General features: G+C 35.9%; 1 protein-coding gene across 1 annotated transcript; it reads right to left on the bottom strand.

The window, feature by feature from the left end:
• Positions 1-2,469: 2,469 nt before the first annotated feature.
• On the bottom strand, positions 2,470-18,252 carry LOC104124325 (centromere protein P). The gene is made up of 7 exons (XM_035892226.1): positions 17,780-18,252; positions 15,672-15,826; positions 14,718-14,875; positions 14,284-14,372; positions 10,453-10,541; positions 3,404-3,500; positions 2,470-2,601 (listed from the first exon to the last, which is right to left on the bottom strand). The coding sequence occupies exons 2-7, from the start codon at positions 15,806-15,808 to the stop codon at positions 2,470-2,472; spliced, it is 702 nt and encodes a 233-aa protein (XP_035748119.1). The 5' UTR covers positions 15,809-15,826; positions 17,780-18,252.
• Between the last annotated feature and the right edge of the window lie 231 nt (positions 18,253-18,483).

The following is an 18,483-nucleotide window of genomic DNA, read 5'->3' as shown; positions in this document are numbered from 1 at the left end:
TAAGTCATAAAGCTGTATGTTTCCAAGTTTTCAGCAAGGTAAAAAGTAATCCCAAAGCATTCCAACTTCAAGCCAAATTTACGCTAGGAAAAAAATAAAAGTCACTAATTCTCTCATTCCTCTTCTGATAAATGCCTAAGGCAGAGAAAACACAGCCAGAAGTGTAAGTGTAGTAATGTTACATAAGCAGCGGCCTCTGATCTTATTCTCACCACAGATCATTACTACTAAAAAAAGCTCTTTCCAGTATTAATAGGATCAGTAAATATCAACAAAACTCTCCCTATGAAAACAATTATGTGTATAACACAACTATATGCACATTTATGTAATATATACACACACCTAAACACTTTAAAGTCTAACCGCTACCACATTATTAATTATACATTAAAATGTTGTACATATTTTTGAAAGAGTACTAAATATCAACAGTAACACTAATTAATGCTCTTAATATTTTGTGAGCAAACCAAAACAGACAACTGGTACCTTCTGAAAGCCTCATGCAGGCAATAAATTATGTGATATGTTTTAATTTACTTTCCCCATTCATAGCAAGTTAACTCATCAAAACATTAAGTGAGAAGGGCTTCAGTACGTAGGATTTTTTTCCTTCTATTTGTGTGACTAGTACTAATATCAAGCTGAATGTACACCATTCTATTTTTTTCCTATCACTCATTTTTGTTCTGTATTTCCAATAAAACTTGAATTTTTTCTTGTTTATCAGTATTGGCTTCAACAATCTGCTCTTCCAGCGATCCCAACGTGCTTCAGCTGTTCAGCCTCATAGCAGACTAAGAGGGTGTCTGGATCAGAAAATTATTTGCAGGTGTAAATCCATTTTGCAGACATAGTATTTATCATGAGAATACAGTAAGACCTGCCATACAAGTAATGCCATACATTGACCTGTGGGACACTTCACTCACCCCTTCAAAAGCTATTCAAAACACTACCTTGTAGATTTTTTTTTCAATACAGCAGCAGCAGAGCGTAGTAACAGTATGCTCAACTCTTGAGTGCGCGCATGTGTGTGTGAAGCATGCAAGCTGTAGACTAACCTGTTCCAGTAAAAAACTACAACTGCTTAAGTGCAATGCCAAGGAGTCTATAATGCAGAGCACAAAATGCTTACAACTGAACATTGATCTACTCATGCCAACCTAAACCTGCCCCTGCTTTCTAGGAAAGCCCGCTTTCCTAGATTAATGTATATTTTAAATTGCTTAATTGGAGTTATCCATCCCATGATTACTCTTGTTAACAGGGGAAACTCTCCTTACAAAACTGCCATTTGTGACTGTCAATTTTTTAGAAATACAGTGCTGTCCAACTTTCCTTGAAACTTCCGATTGTCATTAATCTCAAACATTCACTATTATTTGAAGTATTCAATCACTTCTATATTATTCCTTTCTTCCCAAGTACCAAAACTATCAGAAAAGAAAAAATAACCTACCTTTCCTGTTTTTACACTACACTGTGAGAAAACTATTAGAAATGCTGTCTATTTCTACTTCACAGCCTGGGTAATTATCTTTTAAATAACAAAATAATAGAAAAAGCTAAAAACACAGAACCCCACCTCAGAGAGGCTTCTCTTCAATGCTGTGTACAGTTACCTGCCTATATACTTGAGGCCTAGCAAGCAGGTAGGAAAAAATACAACAAAACTTACAGACTCATTTTTTAATGTTGTCCGAGTGTGAATACTAACAGGATAAGACTCTTCACTTGTTTTATGCAAATGTTAAAAGCGTATTTCTGGTTGCTTTCACAGAAATTGCTACAGAAATATTAAGTTACAAATACACACTCTCCTTAGCAATCTGGTTATTTGAATTGTCAGATTTGATCTTTGAACCCTTTATTAATTCTCTCACCTCAGAAAGTCTTCTATTTATATATGAAATTATTACTAATGCTAGCAGAAATAAGAAGGCCTAAAAAACTCTTCATAAGTCCATAGTCAGTCATATTTGATAAGAATTCTCCCAAATTGGTTTGCCTTTTTCAACAGCATCTTTGTCCATGGAAAGAAAAATACCTTTAGAAAGAATATTTTTTATGTCGACAAACTTGTGATACGTCTTCAGTGAATTTCTCTTCACATGTTTTTCAACAATGAATATATCCCTTCATTGTTTACACTCAATGCCTGAACAAATACTTTTAAAAATTGCTTAAGATACACACAACAATTTAAAAATCACCTCTCCTTTCTATTCTTGCACTTTTGTACTGAATTTTAAAATGAGAAATATTTATAACAGTTCACTGAATCACTGTCCCAGGAACCACAGTGACTGCTGTCATGAGGCTCATCTAGGGATCAGAAAACATCAAGCGAAGTTGGAAAAAAACCCATCAAAAAACCCACACCATAAAGCCCTTGGTGCTCTAACGTCTCTATGGATTGATTAAAGAAAAGTCCTTATATGACAACAAGCAGGATTAGAAAGTTTACTGCGTAGCTGAGGACAGGGTTGGTTGGGTTTTAGTTTTGTTTTTAACATTATCAGAAATCAGTACTTTTTTCTTTAATCTGGTTGATTGATAATAGAAATTGATCAATCTAGCATAGAACCCAAAGGCCTAAAAGACAAAAAAATAGGAAACAAAGCAGTTCCCACTTCATAGGACAGTTGAAAAGCAAAGATGATGCTGAGTTTAAAGACAGTAAGTGCTTGAGCTAAATAAAACTGAACTAAAAAACCCACAGAATTAAGCATCTAAACATCCTTCTCTAACATTAATCATCATAGAAGATGTTCTGTGTCTATGAGACTACAGTATTTTTACGCCAAGGAATAGTTGTTTATCCTAAAACCAGTACAAAGACAAAGCAAACAAGCCAAATAACAGTAATTTAAAACTAAGTTCAAATACTATGTTCCAGATCAGAGAGAGGAACAAGTTTATTTCCCATTCAAGCAAAACATTTCAGAACTGGAAGTGCTGTCATCCAAACGCATGCTGCCACATTTTCAAGCGACAGATCCAGTCCTTCAGAACTAACATTTAAATGCCAAAGACTACAAGTGTTGTTTTCTTTTTATTTTTTCTTTTGCCTTTTTTTTTGTTCAAAATGAAATGTAATACCAATGGAAAAACTGTCTTACTCCCCCACAAAAAGGCACAGATATTCTTATTTTCCCCCACATATGAGGAATGCAGCAATAGCATGGTAAAAATCAAGACAAATATCCATCAAGGGCATTGCCCCTTGAACACAACACAAAAATCTTAAGCTAATATTCTCTTCTCCACAACGTACAAAATTAAGATTCACCTAACTCCACTGAAGAGTGCTAATTTCACCTCCATTGCTCTGTCTTAATGAACTACTTAAAGACCTAACTATAATACTGATATATAAAGGCTTGAGAGACCTTACCTTGAAGTGTTGGAAGGTGCATCTACGATGTTCATACCACTCAGCATAAGATAAAAGGCTTCTGAAAAACGTTAAAAGACCTCCATGTTCTTCCGTGCTAGAAAAGAAAAATACATTGTTTAATGTAAACAGTACTTGTTGGACATACCAATTCTATAGCCTAAAATTTGTACTTTTTCCTTAAAGAATTTGTGATTAGTATTGTTCAAATTTGAAGCCAAAAATCACCAAAACAATTATGACAGGAAAAAAGCTGTAGTGTAGCTATTGAAAAAAAAAATATGAAGAATTAATTTATAAACCATTGTTTTCAACTCCTCAGGAAGGTAAGCAGCAGTAAAGTTAGTCTTATATGTAAAACATGGTAACTGATAAAGTAGTCGCCTGTAAAATCTTAGTTTGACTTTCTGCTTGTTCATCTAATGCTCTTGTTTTCTAAATAAATTCCAAGATCTTGCACAGTAAAACTTTCTCCTGCAAAACTGCTAAGATTTACCAGATAGCATCGCTAGGCTTTGAATATTCCCAAGATCTTTGTCCTATTCAACTAAATCTTTGCATGACACGTTCTCTGCCTCTGCCCACATGACATCCAGCTTTTCAAGATTAACCTTGAATCTTTGGTAAGCAAGAAGGCCTGTTCATTAGATCATACATGGCATCTAAACCAAAACTTTTGATATACAATTAAATCTTGATTTATCTGCTACTAAGAAAGATGGTGACATTCTCAATAATTAGGGAGTGGGGCAGGAGAAGGGAGAGACATGCTGATAAATCTGTAACTGAGAAGTAGAGTGCAGAGCTCTTAGTGCTAAGCCCATTGTAAGCAGAAATTACCACGCCTGGATGGAGCTGAGCAGGTTCTTGCAGAACGCCCCCCAGTATTTCCACAGTTTGGGGCTCCCTCATGATTTAGCAGTTCAGCTACACATGGATACATTATGGCTTCATTCATACAAATGATCCTACACTCGCACTGATAAACTGTCTTGGAACCTATGTCCTGCAAAGAGATGTGCAGAAACACCTTTGCTGGAATTGCACTTAGCCAGTATGGGTTTGGAAAGTTTACAGCCTATATCATGAGACTAATGCACCGGTACTATTCTGGCAAGGAAATCATTCAATTGCAATGTTATTGCAAATACTAGTTTTTCATCCATAGTGCCTCTGAAAAGAGAAAGGTCAGCAGTAGTCATTTTACTTTGTCATTTCTGAGGAATTTTCAATACAAGAGACAAAGCATAAGAGAAATAAAGAAAAGTTCCTACAGTTTTGGCTTTGCCAGTTTCAGAGAAATTGAACAGCATCAAGTGAAAATGTTCACATACAATGATTCCATGCTTAGTAGAATAAGATTTTTTTCAATCTCCATTGACAATAGTTAACAGAGGCAACAATACACAGTGCCAGCTAAACCCAAGAGATTACAATTCCAGGACTTTAGCACTAAAGTCAAGTTAAAGATACAAGCACAACACACAGAAGTAATAGAAACAGATTTTGCATGTAGAACACAAAGAAGTTTATTTCCTATATATACTTGTTTCTCACACAGAAAAGTTAAATGATTTAAGCTTCAATATAATTTCAAAATTAAATATTCACAGTATCTAAAAAATCAAACAGAAGCTTCCACTCCCAAAGAAACAACAAACATTTAAAAAAAAAAAAAAAAATGAGTGAAATCACTGCTGAAGTAATTCCAAAGAAATTCCAAGCACTGCAGAAAGTACAGAATCAAGGAAAGCTACATGGCTGACTAATTATCCACTCTAGCAGATGGGGAAGAAGGCACACAGTTTGGAAAATAAAAGCTGCTCTTGATATGCAGAGATGATTACTCCTATTGAATAGGATAGCAAAATATCAGATTGACACTGATGAATAACATACCGCACTAACTTGGACTGAGAGATGTCACCATTATTTTTCATCAGTCTACATGCAAAATCATTACTACCTTGTAAGAGAAGTGGCAATGCATCAAACACTGGGGCTGGTACATTCCTTTATGTCAAGAAATTTGATTTACACAAGAAATTTGCTAGCAAAAATAAGTGGTACGCTTTTCTACTTCAGTAACTGGCACTAAAGTTGCTTACTTTCATTATACATTTACTATTTTGTCCTAGCAAAACTGCGTTACTTTGTATGTCAACTACGATGTATACAAGCAAAACATTTATTGTAGAAGTACACCACTACATTCACTCTGAGACAGCCCAGGAAGACAGGCAATAGAAGAAAGGCAACCAAGGTACTGGAAATCAGTAATGTGCAAAAATCTGCCTTAGAACAGTTAGGACTCGAACCATTTGAACGAAGAGATCCATTCACATCAGATAAAGGCCACAACAACTGAGAGTTTGTAGAAATCTGAAAAGACCTTGTCCTCTTTATTGTTAACAACAGTGCCAGCAACCATCCAAGCATATGCATAGCTTCTCAGCTCTAAGGAAGAGAGGAAATAGACAGTCCACCTGCTGTTACGAGAGATAACTGTATTAAAGACAGATTACAGAAAATAGGAGGGGAGCTGGGTAGGAAGAAGAGTTTGTCTTGGAGGAGTTTGTTTTTAAGAAAAATATAACAGAAAAAAATGTTTATTCTTCAAATTTCTACTAATGTAAGAATCAGGATCAAGAAAAGAAAGGAAATAATCTAAGATGACAGAAACTGCCAAATAGCCAACCATCCATCCAGTGTCGTCAGGGGGAGGGAGGACAAACACTCATTAAGGGTGTGCAGTTTTTAACCAAAGAAATGTAGCAAGAATGCAAAGAACGCAAAATTCCACAGAAGCTAAGTGTCAGAATACCTGAAGGAATACGATTCTTTAATCATAAGGGTGAACAGCTTCATGTCATTACTGATACGAAGCCACAGTCAAATGAAACAGCCGTTGTCAAAACATACCTGGCAAGCACTGCTTTAAAAACACCAAGATTTATTTCAGTTACTAATACAGGATTTTACAAATTTACGAAACCTGACTGAGGAAGATACCCGACTTACATTTGGGAATATTTCAGAAAGTTACAGGGAAACTAAATTCTAGATATAAATTTTACTTTTAACATCCTTGCTGTTTGAGAGTAGCTATTCTTTCTGGATTTTCAGAACAGCTGAGAGCAGGAACTTGAGGCCATCAACAGAATAGTTGCAACAGTGTATTACCAAGCCACTTCAGCCATTCAATGGAGAACCCTGCCTTAGATCCAGCTTACTTAACATCCAGGAACAGCGACCCTCAACATGTTACACAAACATAAACTGGAAAAAAGACATGAAGTTCATTCAGATATTGAAAATGTAAAAGAAAAACCAAACAAGTTTTATCCTAGCCTGGAAAGAACAGCATCATTAAAGGAAGTTACCACAGTAGTCACAGCTGCCAACAAAATCAGGCCAAGATGAAAAAAATGCTGGCAGAACACTAAAATTGAGTCCCTGGAAGGACGTAGACACATACTGATTTACAATAGCTGACTAGCTCTATGTTCTGGACAGCTTTTTTAAACCACAACTCGTAACTGCACATATAAAAATCTACACATACTGTAGTAAAAATCAAGACTTAGTAACGACTGCCCACATCTCACTGTCTAGCAAAAATGATTCTACACATACTACAGTATGCTTTGTAAATCTACATACATGTAAGAGGGCAACACAAGACTGTTTCAAAACTATATACTTAAAATTCTTTTCAAACAGCTTGGCAGTTCTGACAAGTATCCACCTTTATGCAATTTAAAAGACTATCACAAACTTTGTGACCTTGTTTTAGCATTATGCCTTTAGTTTGGTTGTTTGTTTTTTTTTTTTTTCCTCTCAGATTCATCCTTTGGCAATAAAGCAGATGAAATTCTTTGAGGTTGGATCACCGAGCAGAGAGAGAGATAGTTTTGGCTAACAAGTTCAAAGAACCAGTTTCAAATGTAGAAGTTAATCTACAAATTATACCCGAGTATATACTTCTCTCATGCACAGATATAGCACTGGCTAAATTTAAGACAGCAAACTAGATTAAATGTTTAGAAAGGGGGACAATCTGTGTTGGCATGAACAGACATATGTAATATACATGCTTTTTTGTATTGGCAAGGGAGAAAGAGACTGCATAAGAGCACCATTTCATTTAACTGTCTCATAGCACTTAAACTACCCATAAACAAGAATTCCTAATTAGCTTAAGTTAGCCTAATTCCTAATGCTGAAGCCAACTACAACAAACACTAAAATACCAAGAAAGCTTGGTATAAAATAACAAGGTACTAAGAGAGTGCATGTTGAAATTTAAGCTTTTTTTTATAAAAAATAATTTAGCATTACAAAATGTCACCAGATTTTCAAAAAAAAATTTCCTCTGAGAGCAGAAAACACCCATCTCCAAAGCCAACAGCCATGTATGAGTGAAGTCATCCAAAACCAGCAAAAAGCACATCCAGGCAGAGAGTAACTATGCATCAGGTTAAACTCACAAGCCCTTCATCCAAACACCATTTTACTTTTACAAAATAACATCTGCAAAAGTATGTAAGAAACCTAACTGTTGTAAAAGTATTTAAGGCTCCTTTAATACACTCCTTTAGCTAAAATAGATTTCCTCTCTTAAAATAACTCACTGCAGTATGTAAGACTTCTTGCATTAATATGTAAAACCAAAGAATGATACAGCTGTGGGAAGAACTCATGCCTCCCCTCACTTCCAAAATACCTAGCCCATGCAGTGTTTAATACAGACATTTCATAAATCCTTCACTTTAACTTCTAAATTCTAACTACTTTGTAAAAAGTAGGAGCCGTTTTCAAACTGTCTAAAAATTCCTCCTATTTGACTAAGTAATATGTGCAATAGTTAACTAACCCAACAATGATTGGGATATAAAGCAAAAAAAAAAAAAAAAAAAAAAAGACTGGCAACAAGATTTTTCATAGATATTCCAGTCCTCAACAAAGGAGACTCAAGTAAAATCCAAAAATAGAAGACTAAATATCATGATTCCATTTGCATACATACTTTATTGCCACGACATATTTAAGGAATAGTACACATCTTTTAAAAATAGGTATTATATATTGCAGCAGTACTCGCTTGAAAGTAAACCATTGAATTTTGCTTCTTTTAAAAGATGTTGCTCAAGTGTTCTAGCATTCCTCTGTTTTCTTCCAAAGCAAGGATGGGCTTGGGAATTACAAGTGAATGCCAAGTTTTTAACTCTGGTGCTATTAAAGACCTTTTTCTGTCATGCATTATGAAAAAATGAAGCAAAAAAAATTAGAAAGCTGAGGAGGAAAAAATCCAGGCCAGTAGAGAAAACAGAACAGAGCTAGACAATGGATTTGGCAAGACTGGGCCAAGGAGGCAAAAGGAAACAGAAACTGGTAGGGAGGCTGAAAAGAATGTACAATACAGAGGGAGACCAGACTTAGCTGGTCAAGAACAGAGGGGAAGGGAGGTAAGAGGTTGGAATCAAGATTTAAGAGCAGCTAGTGGACTGAAGAACAACGGCTAGTTGGGAAAAGACTGAAACTGGACAGGAAAGGAGGGGATTAGGACTCAGAGTAAGAAATGAGAACTAGCTTAACAAGGGGATTGAGAAAACAAGCCATAAAGGGAGATCACATAATCAGATTAAGTCAATCTAACAGTGGGTTGCTGTCAGAACAGACATCAGCCCCACTCTGGCCACATGTTTACCACATTAGATCAGCAACAAACATTGCAGGACAAGTCAAATAGAAAAAATGAAATGTGAAGGGGCGGGGGGGGTGGGGGGGAAGGGGAGCAAGTTTGGGTTGTCCCCCCTAAATAACTTTTTCAACCAAATGACTACATTGAACCTATTTGCCATATGGCTTCAAGAGTATATACACTGACACAAGGACAACAGATGGTACATGCAAATCGAGGCTAAGGAGAAAGAGCTTTGCTTGCTTTATTGACAGCAAAGTCTTAATTCATCTTAGAGCATTCATGAAAATTTATTTTTACTTATGAATACTGGTGTAATGTGGAAAAGGACCAGGGCAGTGACTAGACAGGGACAAGAGAGCAGGGCTCAAGCCAGGATGAAATAAAGTCTACCACTACTTCAAGGCATTTCTTTCCAGTATGGCTATTAAGTTCCAAGACACTTCTGCTGTCAGAAAATACTCATGAATACAACCAGGGTAATTTCCTCTTCTAAAATCCTGCTTCTTGAGAGCAGTCAACTACTCTCAGTTTTACCACTAACTTTATCAGATTTATATGGAAAGTCCAAAGCCTCTAAATGAAAAATTCAGCTCTCAGCACAGACTAATGAAGCCTGAAGTAACTCAAAACTTAAGTCAATGACCCAATAATAAATAATAATTTGCTCTCAGAATAGTTTGCTAGCAAATAATTTGATCATTATCCATCCTATGTACAAGAAGTTAACATCCTCCAGAAAAATCAAGAAGTAGCATTCAGTCATATGCTTAAGTTTTAGTATGTCATTTTCTTAAACAACTGCACAAATACACTGTTCCAGGTTTTTAAACTATATTCTTTTGTTTTTAAAACATTAGTGAAAAAAATCACAATGCAAAGAAGAGAAATGGAATGGTGAGCAGAGAATTAGAAACCCCCAGAGAGGGGTTCTGGATGTACCCTTTAGCCATTACTCACCCACATTGCACATCTGCAACTCACATACACATCTAAGTAACAGCTAATGTGTTGATTATATAAATTAAAATGCAATAGATGAGAAAACCTTGTTACATCTTTCCCTGAACTAAACAATTTCAAGCAGCTAAAACGCATTATAATCCAAAACCTGTTTCTGTTTAAGATGAATTCAGAATGGTCCTTTCAGGTCTTAAAAATTATACGCATTTCACCTTCTCTCCAGAAGGATACAGACAAGGGATGGGAAGTGTTTAGGTTGGGCTAACAGTACATTACCAAACAAAGAAACTGACTGCTAGCAATTTACATGAAAACTCAGTATTGCATTTAGTATCAGATAGCCCATACAATAACTTCCCCGAAACAAAAAACTCCACCTTACCTTGACACAAACTTGCTCACATCTAAATCTTCTCCAGATTCCATTACAATGCTGAGATCAGTAATAACAGCAGACACATTCTCTTTGTTCTAGATTGGAGAAGCAATAATGTGATATTTTATAAATTTCTCTAGTGAGGAGAAAATACATATATTTGCATATAAAATAGACAAAAATACATGCAAATGTTGCCAAGTACTTTAAAATAGCATTTTTTAAATTACAGCTCATATGCGTGGACATTTTTTTTCCCATTTCAACAGTATCAGTATTATCCATACAATAAGGCTTTTGGAATAATACCTGAACTAGTCAGCATAGAGAATATATATGTATAATAAAGACTTATAAATAAGAGGTTCATCTACTTCCTTTCATGTCACTTCCACTTCTTTAAGATTCTTCTCATTTTCCAACCCAACCCCTAGCTGCCACATATAACAGAAAACTCAAATATAGGGTTTTATCTGAAAACAATAATAATGCTATCCTAAGTTTAAAAAAAAAAAATCCTGTTAGTTTTCCTTGTTTTTTTTCATCTTAAAGCCTATAGTTTTGCTTCAGATTCTTGTCCCTTTTTACAATAATAATTGCTACCCAGGGATACGTGCATGATAATAAAAATAAAATGTTTCCAAATTAAAATATCTAACAACCTATAAAAAAAGAGAAAAGAACATCATGTAGTAGAAATGAAGCCACAAAATAACTTAATTCTTTATTCTACTCATTCTTGAACACACCAGAGTAATAGGTTAGATATAACTGAATGTAAACACTTAAATTTGTGGCCTGAATACCATAACAAATGCTTCAGTTTACATTGGAGACTTTGTACTGTATTTTTCTTATACCCAGTCACTACAAGCAAATGTGAACAGTGACACAGAAGACACTAAACAGACAAGCTGGAGTCAAATGCCCACCTACCACAGCAATCCCTAGTACTGGTTGGACAGGAGTACTGCTAACACTGCCATCAGTAAAGATGGAAAAGGCAAACCAAGACACTACAAAGTTTAGTGGATTAAGTAACATCAGAAAAAATAATTTTCAATTTAGAGCAAAAGGTTCAACATGTGCATGGAGTTGTAGAGAAGCTGCTAGTAGTCACAAGCTAACATGCTGCCTTCTAAAGAAACTGGATTTCCACTAAGTGGGTTACTAACATATGCCACAATGCCATCTTGGGGTCAAATAAAAAGATTTAAAAGGAAAGCTCTTGAAGAAAGCAACTCTTATTTGAATGTTTGCTTTCTCAAGTGGTTTAGACTTGTTTTGGCAGATTTTTGAGGTAATTATACATGTCCTCTCCTAATACCCAAGGACAGCAAGAGGGGAAAATAAATAAGTCAAGCAGTTCTTTTGCATTAACCTGTTTTCTTCATCCACATTTTAACCTTTGTAGGCATCCACCTATGCACAATGGTGAACCAACTGGAGCTTCTTTGGCTGCACTCAAAGCTGGCAAAACACCAGTCAGCTTGGGAATATAAATTATACACTAGTCTGATGCTGTGCCAAAACTAAAGAGCCAGCCAAGGTGCAGAATATGTCAGGTGCAAGTGACCAACACTACAGTAATACAGACAGTCTCAACCATTCAAAGCCAGTCAGAGTGAACTCACGTCTGCTTACCCCTCTCTGTAATCTGGAATACACCTTTTAACATGAATGACACTTAACATTTTGTTTAAGATCAAATTAGATATAATTAGAACAATTTGTTACCGTATATTAACAGGTTTGACAAGGTACCGTGGAGCTGAGTTAACTGTATTGTAATTTAACTACTAGATTAAACTGCTAGAGTTAACAGTATGAAAAAAGTTATTCTTTATCTTCTGCTGTATATCAATGTATTTGTTACTTCTAAGCATTTCCCCAAAACAGCTGTTGTCTTTTATTTCTCAAGGGGTGAAACTAGTTGCAACTTTACACTATCTTGCTCATGCTGGTCTCAGTACAGGTTATTTTGAATACAATTGTTAATGCCATATCTTAGAAAATAGGCTTCTCCACTTTTATATGCAAGGCATAAAAAAGTTAAAGCTAAGTTTCCAGGACTTAGTCTGGCCTGGTCACAGCTTTCCTGAGAGCTGCAGAAGCAGACTCCTCTATCCACAGAAGACCTACTGACTTCACCACAGGGTGACCTGCACAGCGTACAAAGTCTGTGGCAAAACTAAGATGACATGCAACTACTTTTACACCACAGAAACAGCCAAGGAGAACTAGGCAAAAAGCCTGAATTGTTAACAATCTAGCCATGGAATATGCTTTTTCATTATAAAGAAATGGAAGAGAATAATTCTTTAATCATATAAATTACACAACTGTATATCTTAAAAATACAATCCTTAAGCTTGAATTTTTGAAATAATAAATTATCTCAAAATCTGTGATTTAAACAGTTCTAACAAAATTAAAATATAGACCTGTACACAATGGTCATTTTACAACTCTTTAACCAAACCATTACATTATTATTAATACAACGGCTAAAACACATTAACATCTAAGTAAACGCATGTTCAAGTTCATTTACAATCACAAAAACTGAGTTAAGGAACAGAAATCAGTCTGGTTTTGAACAGTAAGTGTACTTCTTGACTTGGGTATGTAACACCAAAAATAAAAAACAAAACCTGTATATTATGGCACAATTAAAAACCTGTATTCTTTATTTGTGTCTGCTTAACTGATTTGCCATTTTTGACAACACATCCACAACCCACACCATACAAATACATAAAATATTGGCAATTCAAAGTTTATTAACTTAAGGTAAATCAATACATCATCTGCATTGCATATTAAATTGCAAGTTACAGGTGCCATGAACTTTTATTTAAAAAATTAATGAAAAAAATTAACTCAAATTTATGTTTTTTCAACTGAAGTGTGGAGGTTTTTTTAAATACATACACTGGGTATTCTATGTATCATTTACTCTAGGGCATTTCATCAGTGCTGAAGCAGTAAGCTTTAGGCATTACGTAGACAAGTGCTGCCATCTAGTGATATAAGCATCACCAATGCAGCTATACATAACATGCAGTTACTCATCTGAGCTCCATTGACAGTAAAAGATTTCATCGTTCTGCAGGAGCGTACAGGCAAGAAAACAACATCAATCTAACCAAGTTGCATGATTGATGCAGGCTATTTCCATGCTCAAAGCTAAATGCAGCTTTATACAAGCGAATGGTAAAACAGTATTACTATGACCACAAGTTTCAAGTCATGCATGGACTTAAGAGGTTGCAGAATAACCTCATTCAGCTGAACTCCTGTAGTTTCAAATGATGCAATCCGCATATGACTATCGAAAAAGCCATTTCCTAAATTCATTATATGGCTTCTCTTAAGATTATGAAGGACATCTTTACATAGCAAGGCATTTTTAATACTATCAGGCCCAATTATATTCAAATTAAAAAACACTTTTAAAGCTGAGCTGAAAATCAAGGTTTTTTTGAGAAGGAAATATCCTGATGTCAAAAATATTACTACAAATTGGGATTGGACTTGATGATCTTAAAGGTCTTTTCCAACCTAAGCAATTCTATTATAAGAATTTCATAAACGAGTGTTGAACCTGACCTTCAGAATTATTTTGCTTGGATGCACATGGAATTCAAAAGTTGGGTCCAGATGTTACACAGTGAAAACAACCTACTGAGGCTTAGATTAAGGAGACTCGGGCAACCAAAACAACAAAATACCAGTTGAGGATTGCAGCTGGAAAAGGAAATACTGACATTTGTCCATTTGAAGTTCTGTTTGTTTGCTTGGTTGTTGTCTTTTTAAACATACATTGATCCTTACCTGCATTTCAAGAAGCTGGAACTCCAACTGAAAAGACAGGGAATGGCAATTCCCTGATAACCTGTGCTTCCGCACTGTTCTGGTTTTAGCTGTTATAAAATAAAGTTAACAAAATACTTGATTGTAATTCCATTCAACAATTATTGCATTTCTTCCATTAGTCATATTTAAAGTACCAACTGACACCATCCATCATATAAAGTAGTTAAACATGTTAAAAAAACCCAACTAACTTCACAGTGGTCTTTCCCACTATGCAAAGTACTATATTTACTTGAAAATTATTTTGTCAGTAAAGAAGAAACTCTACTGTATTACAAGGTAATTGTCCTTCTGTTAACATTGAAAGTAGAAATACAACATGCATTTGCAAATGTAATGAACTGAAATGGTATGCTCCATATAGCATGAGTAAAGGTCACAAAAATGCTTACTTTTTTCCACCGTTTTCTTGGAATGACTTGTGAACCAAAAACCAGTAAATTTCATTAAAAATGAGAGATCTCTTTCTAGACTTTCAAGTTGAGCTTTCAGGTCTGATGGACATTCATGTCCCTTAGATTCTCCCTGAAATTCTCCTTGGAATGATTTTCTAGAATTGAAAAAGAAAAAAATAAATAAAATCAAAAGGGCAGAAGACCCAGACATAAGAACATGTTTTGCCACATCAGTACAGCAATACCATTAAATAAAAGGCATTTGTAATGTGATCTGATGATTTTCAGACCAAGATCGGTTTTCCATGAGACAAATTTCAGTTGGATCATATTACTAGGAACAGTGAAACTATTCGAACTTACATAAATACTTTATGTTTACTGCCAGGTAGACACAGCTTTTATTGTAAGTCTTCAGATGTCAGTATCCATTTTGAGAAACTTACAGCAAAAATGAGCTTTGATGCCTTTACTCATCTAAATGACTTATTTTACCTACAGAGTGTACATTTACTAGAATATCAGTTAAATAATGGAAATAAAAAGCCCTAACATGGCACTTTAGCATATAACCAGTCACACCTGTACATGTCCCCAACCCCCTTTTTTTTTCCTTTTAAGTAAACATGCATAATGGAAAACATGGCCTTTGTAGTCAACAGTTTTGCAGGGCTCACACAGTAACATACCCAATATCATGCTCTGACCACTCTGACTGTAATGCTTTTAAAAAAAAAAAAAAAAAAAAAAAGGCAAGCAAACACCACAAACTACCAATGGAAGGTAGTTGAGAGAAACAAACAATTTATTATTTGTGATTTTTTACCATATATATCCCACGTCCTAAACAAGATCAGCACTGTAAAAACAACATATGGGAAGTCGTAACATAAAGACAAAAGCTTATCCTAAACAATTTTCACAAAGAAACACATGTAAAAAAAGCCATACATTGACATTAATATCTCCTCTTCAGAAAAAAAGGTGGATTCCTGTTGGCTATCTTCATACATTTCAGCTAATAGTTTAATTTCTTCTTCCAGTGACTGGATTTCATCTTCATAAACTTGACAAGTGCCATTGTCCATTTCTCAGAATCGATGTTACTAGATAAAATAAAAAAAGAATATTTCTTAGGCCAAATAAAAAAAAAAAATCCATTTTCAAAATAGATTATTTTTATCCAAGGAACTATTTTAAGAAATGCGAATATAACATTAGGTAATTTTTTGTCCTACCCCTCTACTTAATATGAGACAGTTCTATGCTATGGCTTTTGAAAACTGAAGAACTGGTATGTACAGTTTTTAAAAATCCCAGGTAGCTTTGACAAGTATAATAGTTTATACCTCCGTAAAAAATTCTAGAGTGTCAAAACACTCCCATTTGCTACAGAAGGCTAAACTAACATATAAACCTTAATCCTCAGCAAGGAAATTTGACAGGAATTCTCCCACCAACTTGAAAACAGAATTAGGCTTGCAGTAAAAGTCTGCCATCAATGTAACTCCTACTTAAACCCTAGAAAGACCATTTAGAGAGAGGCCAGTCTGCAAGTAGACATTAAAAGAACAGAAAAGCCACGTTTTCCATAATTCTGAATGTAATAAAGCTTCCTAAAAAACACGGTAACTCACTCTGCTAAAAGCATCATGAACAGGAAAGATTCCACTTCCACCAAATACAGGAAGCTACTAGATATCAGCAAGAATGTGACAAAGAACAAATTTTTGACTTTCCGTAAAAGAGAAAAGAAAAAAAAAAAAAGTAGTTTTCTCCAAAATAGATAACAATTTTGGAAAAAAAAAAAATGTAGTTTTCTTGCGTTAGTTCCTCAAAGACTTAATGCATTGAGTCCAAATATAATTATTAAACCAATTTTAAGACACAGATCATTGCACAGACTCTAAATAGAGAAGTTAAATTGGGAATCTTACATAGTCAAAAGCTGTCTTTAAGAATCTTTTTAACTAATCATGATTTCATCCAGGAGCATATGCAGCTGCTTTACATTTGCTGTGATAGAACAACAAGCTGTTCTCCAGACAGAAAGCAATCCTAATCAGATACAGAAATTGAATCCAGCTTTGGCCAATTTACCTAAGCAATCCACCTGGTTAAACAAAGCAGAGCTGTTCTTACACCACAGCATGTTCAGGTGAACAGCAGAGAAACATGAAGATGCTTCACACATAATTCAAAATAAATAAACATCAATTAAAAAAAGTTATCTGACATTCAGCCTAGACATGACACATTCAAAGGACTGTGGAGAACATTATGAATCTCAAACCCAGTGCATTAATACTTTCAACCAGGGGGAAAAAAAATTAAATCTAGTTTTATGTGTGTTTTTAAACAACCCCTACTATATTTGCAAGTTTCAAACTAACATGGTTCAATAAGAAGAGGTGAGGGGGAAATAGAATTTTGTTGGTTTGTTTCATAAGAAACAGCATCTGAGTAACACACATAAGAAAACAACACTCAAAACATGTTTTGCATTAAAAATGTTAGTGAATAAAGGAAGTATATATAATTAAAGAATCACTGAGATTGTACCTAATCATGACTTCCTCTGAAATTTTAAAGCAATCTTATGCAACATATGACAACAAACAAGGTCACCAGGGAAAAAAACAGAAGTTCTCCAACTTTTAATGCATCCTATTATTTTTGTTTTAACTGTATACATTGAAAAAAAGCTTTGGTCAGCACAAAGAGTACGTTGGGAAACAGACATTCCAAAAGGCAGAACTTTACCCTAGGCTGTTAGCCAATTCCTCTTCTACCAGCTGGCTGTTTGCACAACAGCAACAGAACACGCACGCTGCTCACGGCTATTTTAACTGGAGGGATTTTACTACACTGCAGAAGACCTAAAAGCTAGTTATAACTTCAAAGAGCATTATCTCCAAGAAAGCAAGCAAAAAAAACCCCGTAATTAAACAGACCAATTTATCGACAATCAATCAATCACTCCTCCTCACCCTAAGCGTACACACACACACACACGTATATTTGTGCATTAAGAGTAAACATTTCACATTTCCACTTACCTACACGTATACGGCCGTAAACATTTGCTTTTACACTGCCACAGGAAGAGCATTCAAGCGTTAGCGAGAAACGAGACGACGAGGTCCTGCCTTTCGCTGCTTTGCTCCTAGTCTTGCAGTCTCACAAGGCACCGGCTGGACGAGCCGAACCGCCGGACAAGCCGGTGCCGCCCCAGGAGGTGGGTCGAGGCTCACAGGTACCAGGGCCCGCCCCGGTGGTGCCACACACGCTCAAGGAGAGCGGCAAGCGAGCAAGCAAAGCCCCCACAGCCCCAGCGCTGAGAGGAGAGGCTAAGGAAAGAGAGAAAGGCCCCGCCCCCGCGCGCGCTCCGCGCCTTCGAACTGCGCGCCCAAGCCGGGCCTGGGCGCTTCCACAGCTGCAGCTCGAGCAGGGGGCGCCGGACGCTCCTTCATTCCCCCTCGAGAAACAACAGAGCCGCTTGAAGGGAGGCTCCCGAAACAATTATTCTAAAAGAATGGTACAAGTGTTATCTTGTTTCTTATTTCCTGTTGTTTTTTTTTTTTTTGCACATGTCTTGTGGAAAACGCCCCTACCTTTGCTCCTGGTTAGTTACGCCCAAACAAGCCTCCGAAGCCACGAGACCCAACCTGTGTGTTCCAATCATACTTGACCGGCCGGAAACGAAAACCCGAAAAAGGAGAGGAGGCAATGGGAACCCGGCGGCTCCAGGAGGCGGAACGTT

This window comes from Egretta garzetta, unplaced genomic scaffold (assembly GCF_000687185.1).
Source record: "Egretta garzetta isolate BGI_Z169 unplaced genomic scaffold, ASM68718v1 scaffold553, whole genome shotgun sequence".
Lineage (NCBI taxonomy): Eukaryota > Metazoa > Chordata > Aves > Pelecaniformes > Ardeidae > Egretta > Egretta garzetta.
This window is presented reverse-complemented; position numbering and strand designations above follow the sequence as displayed.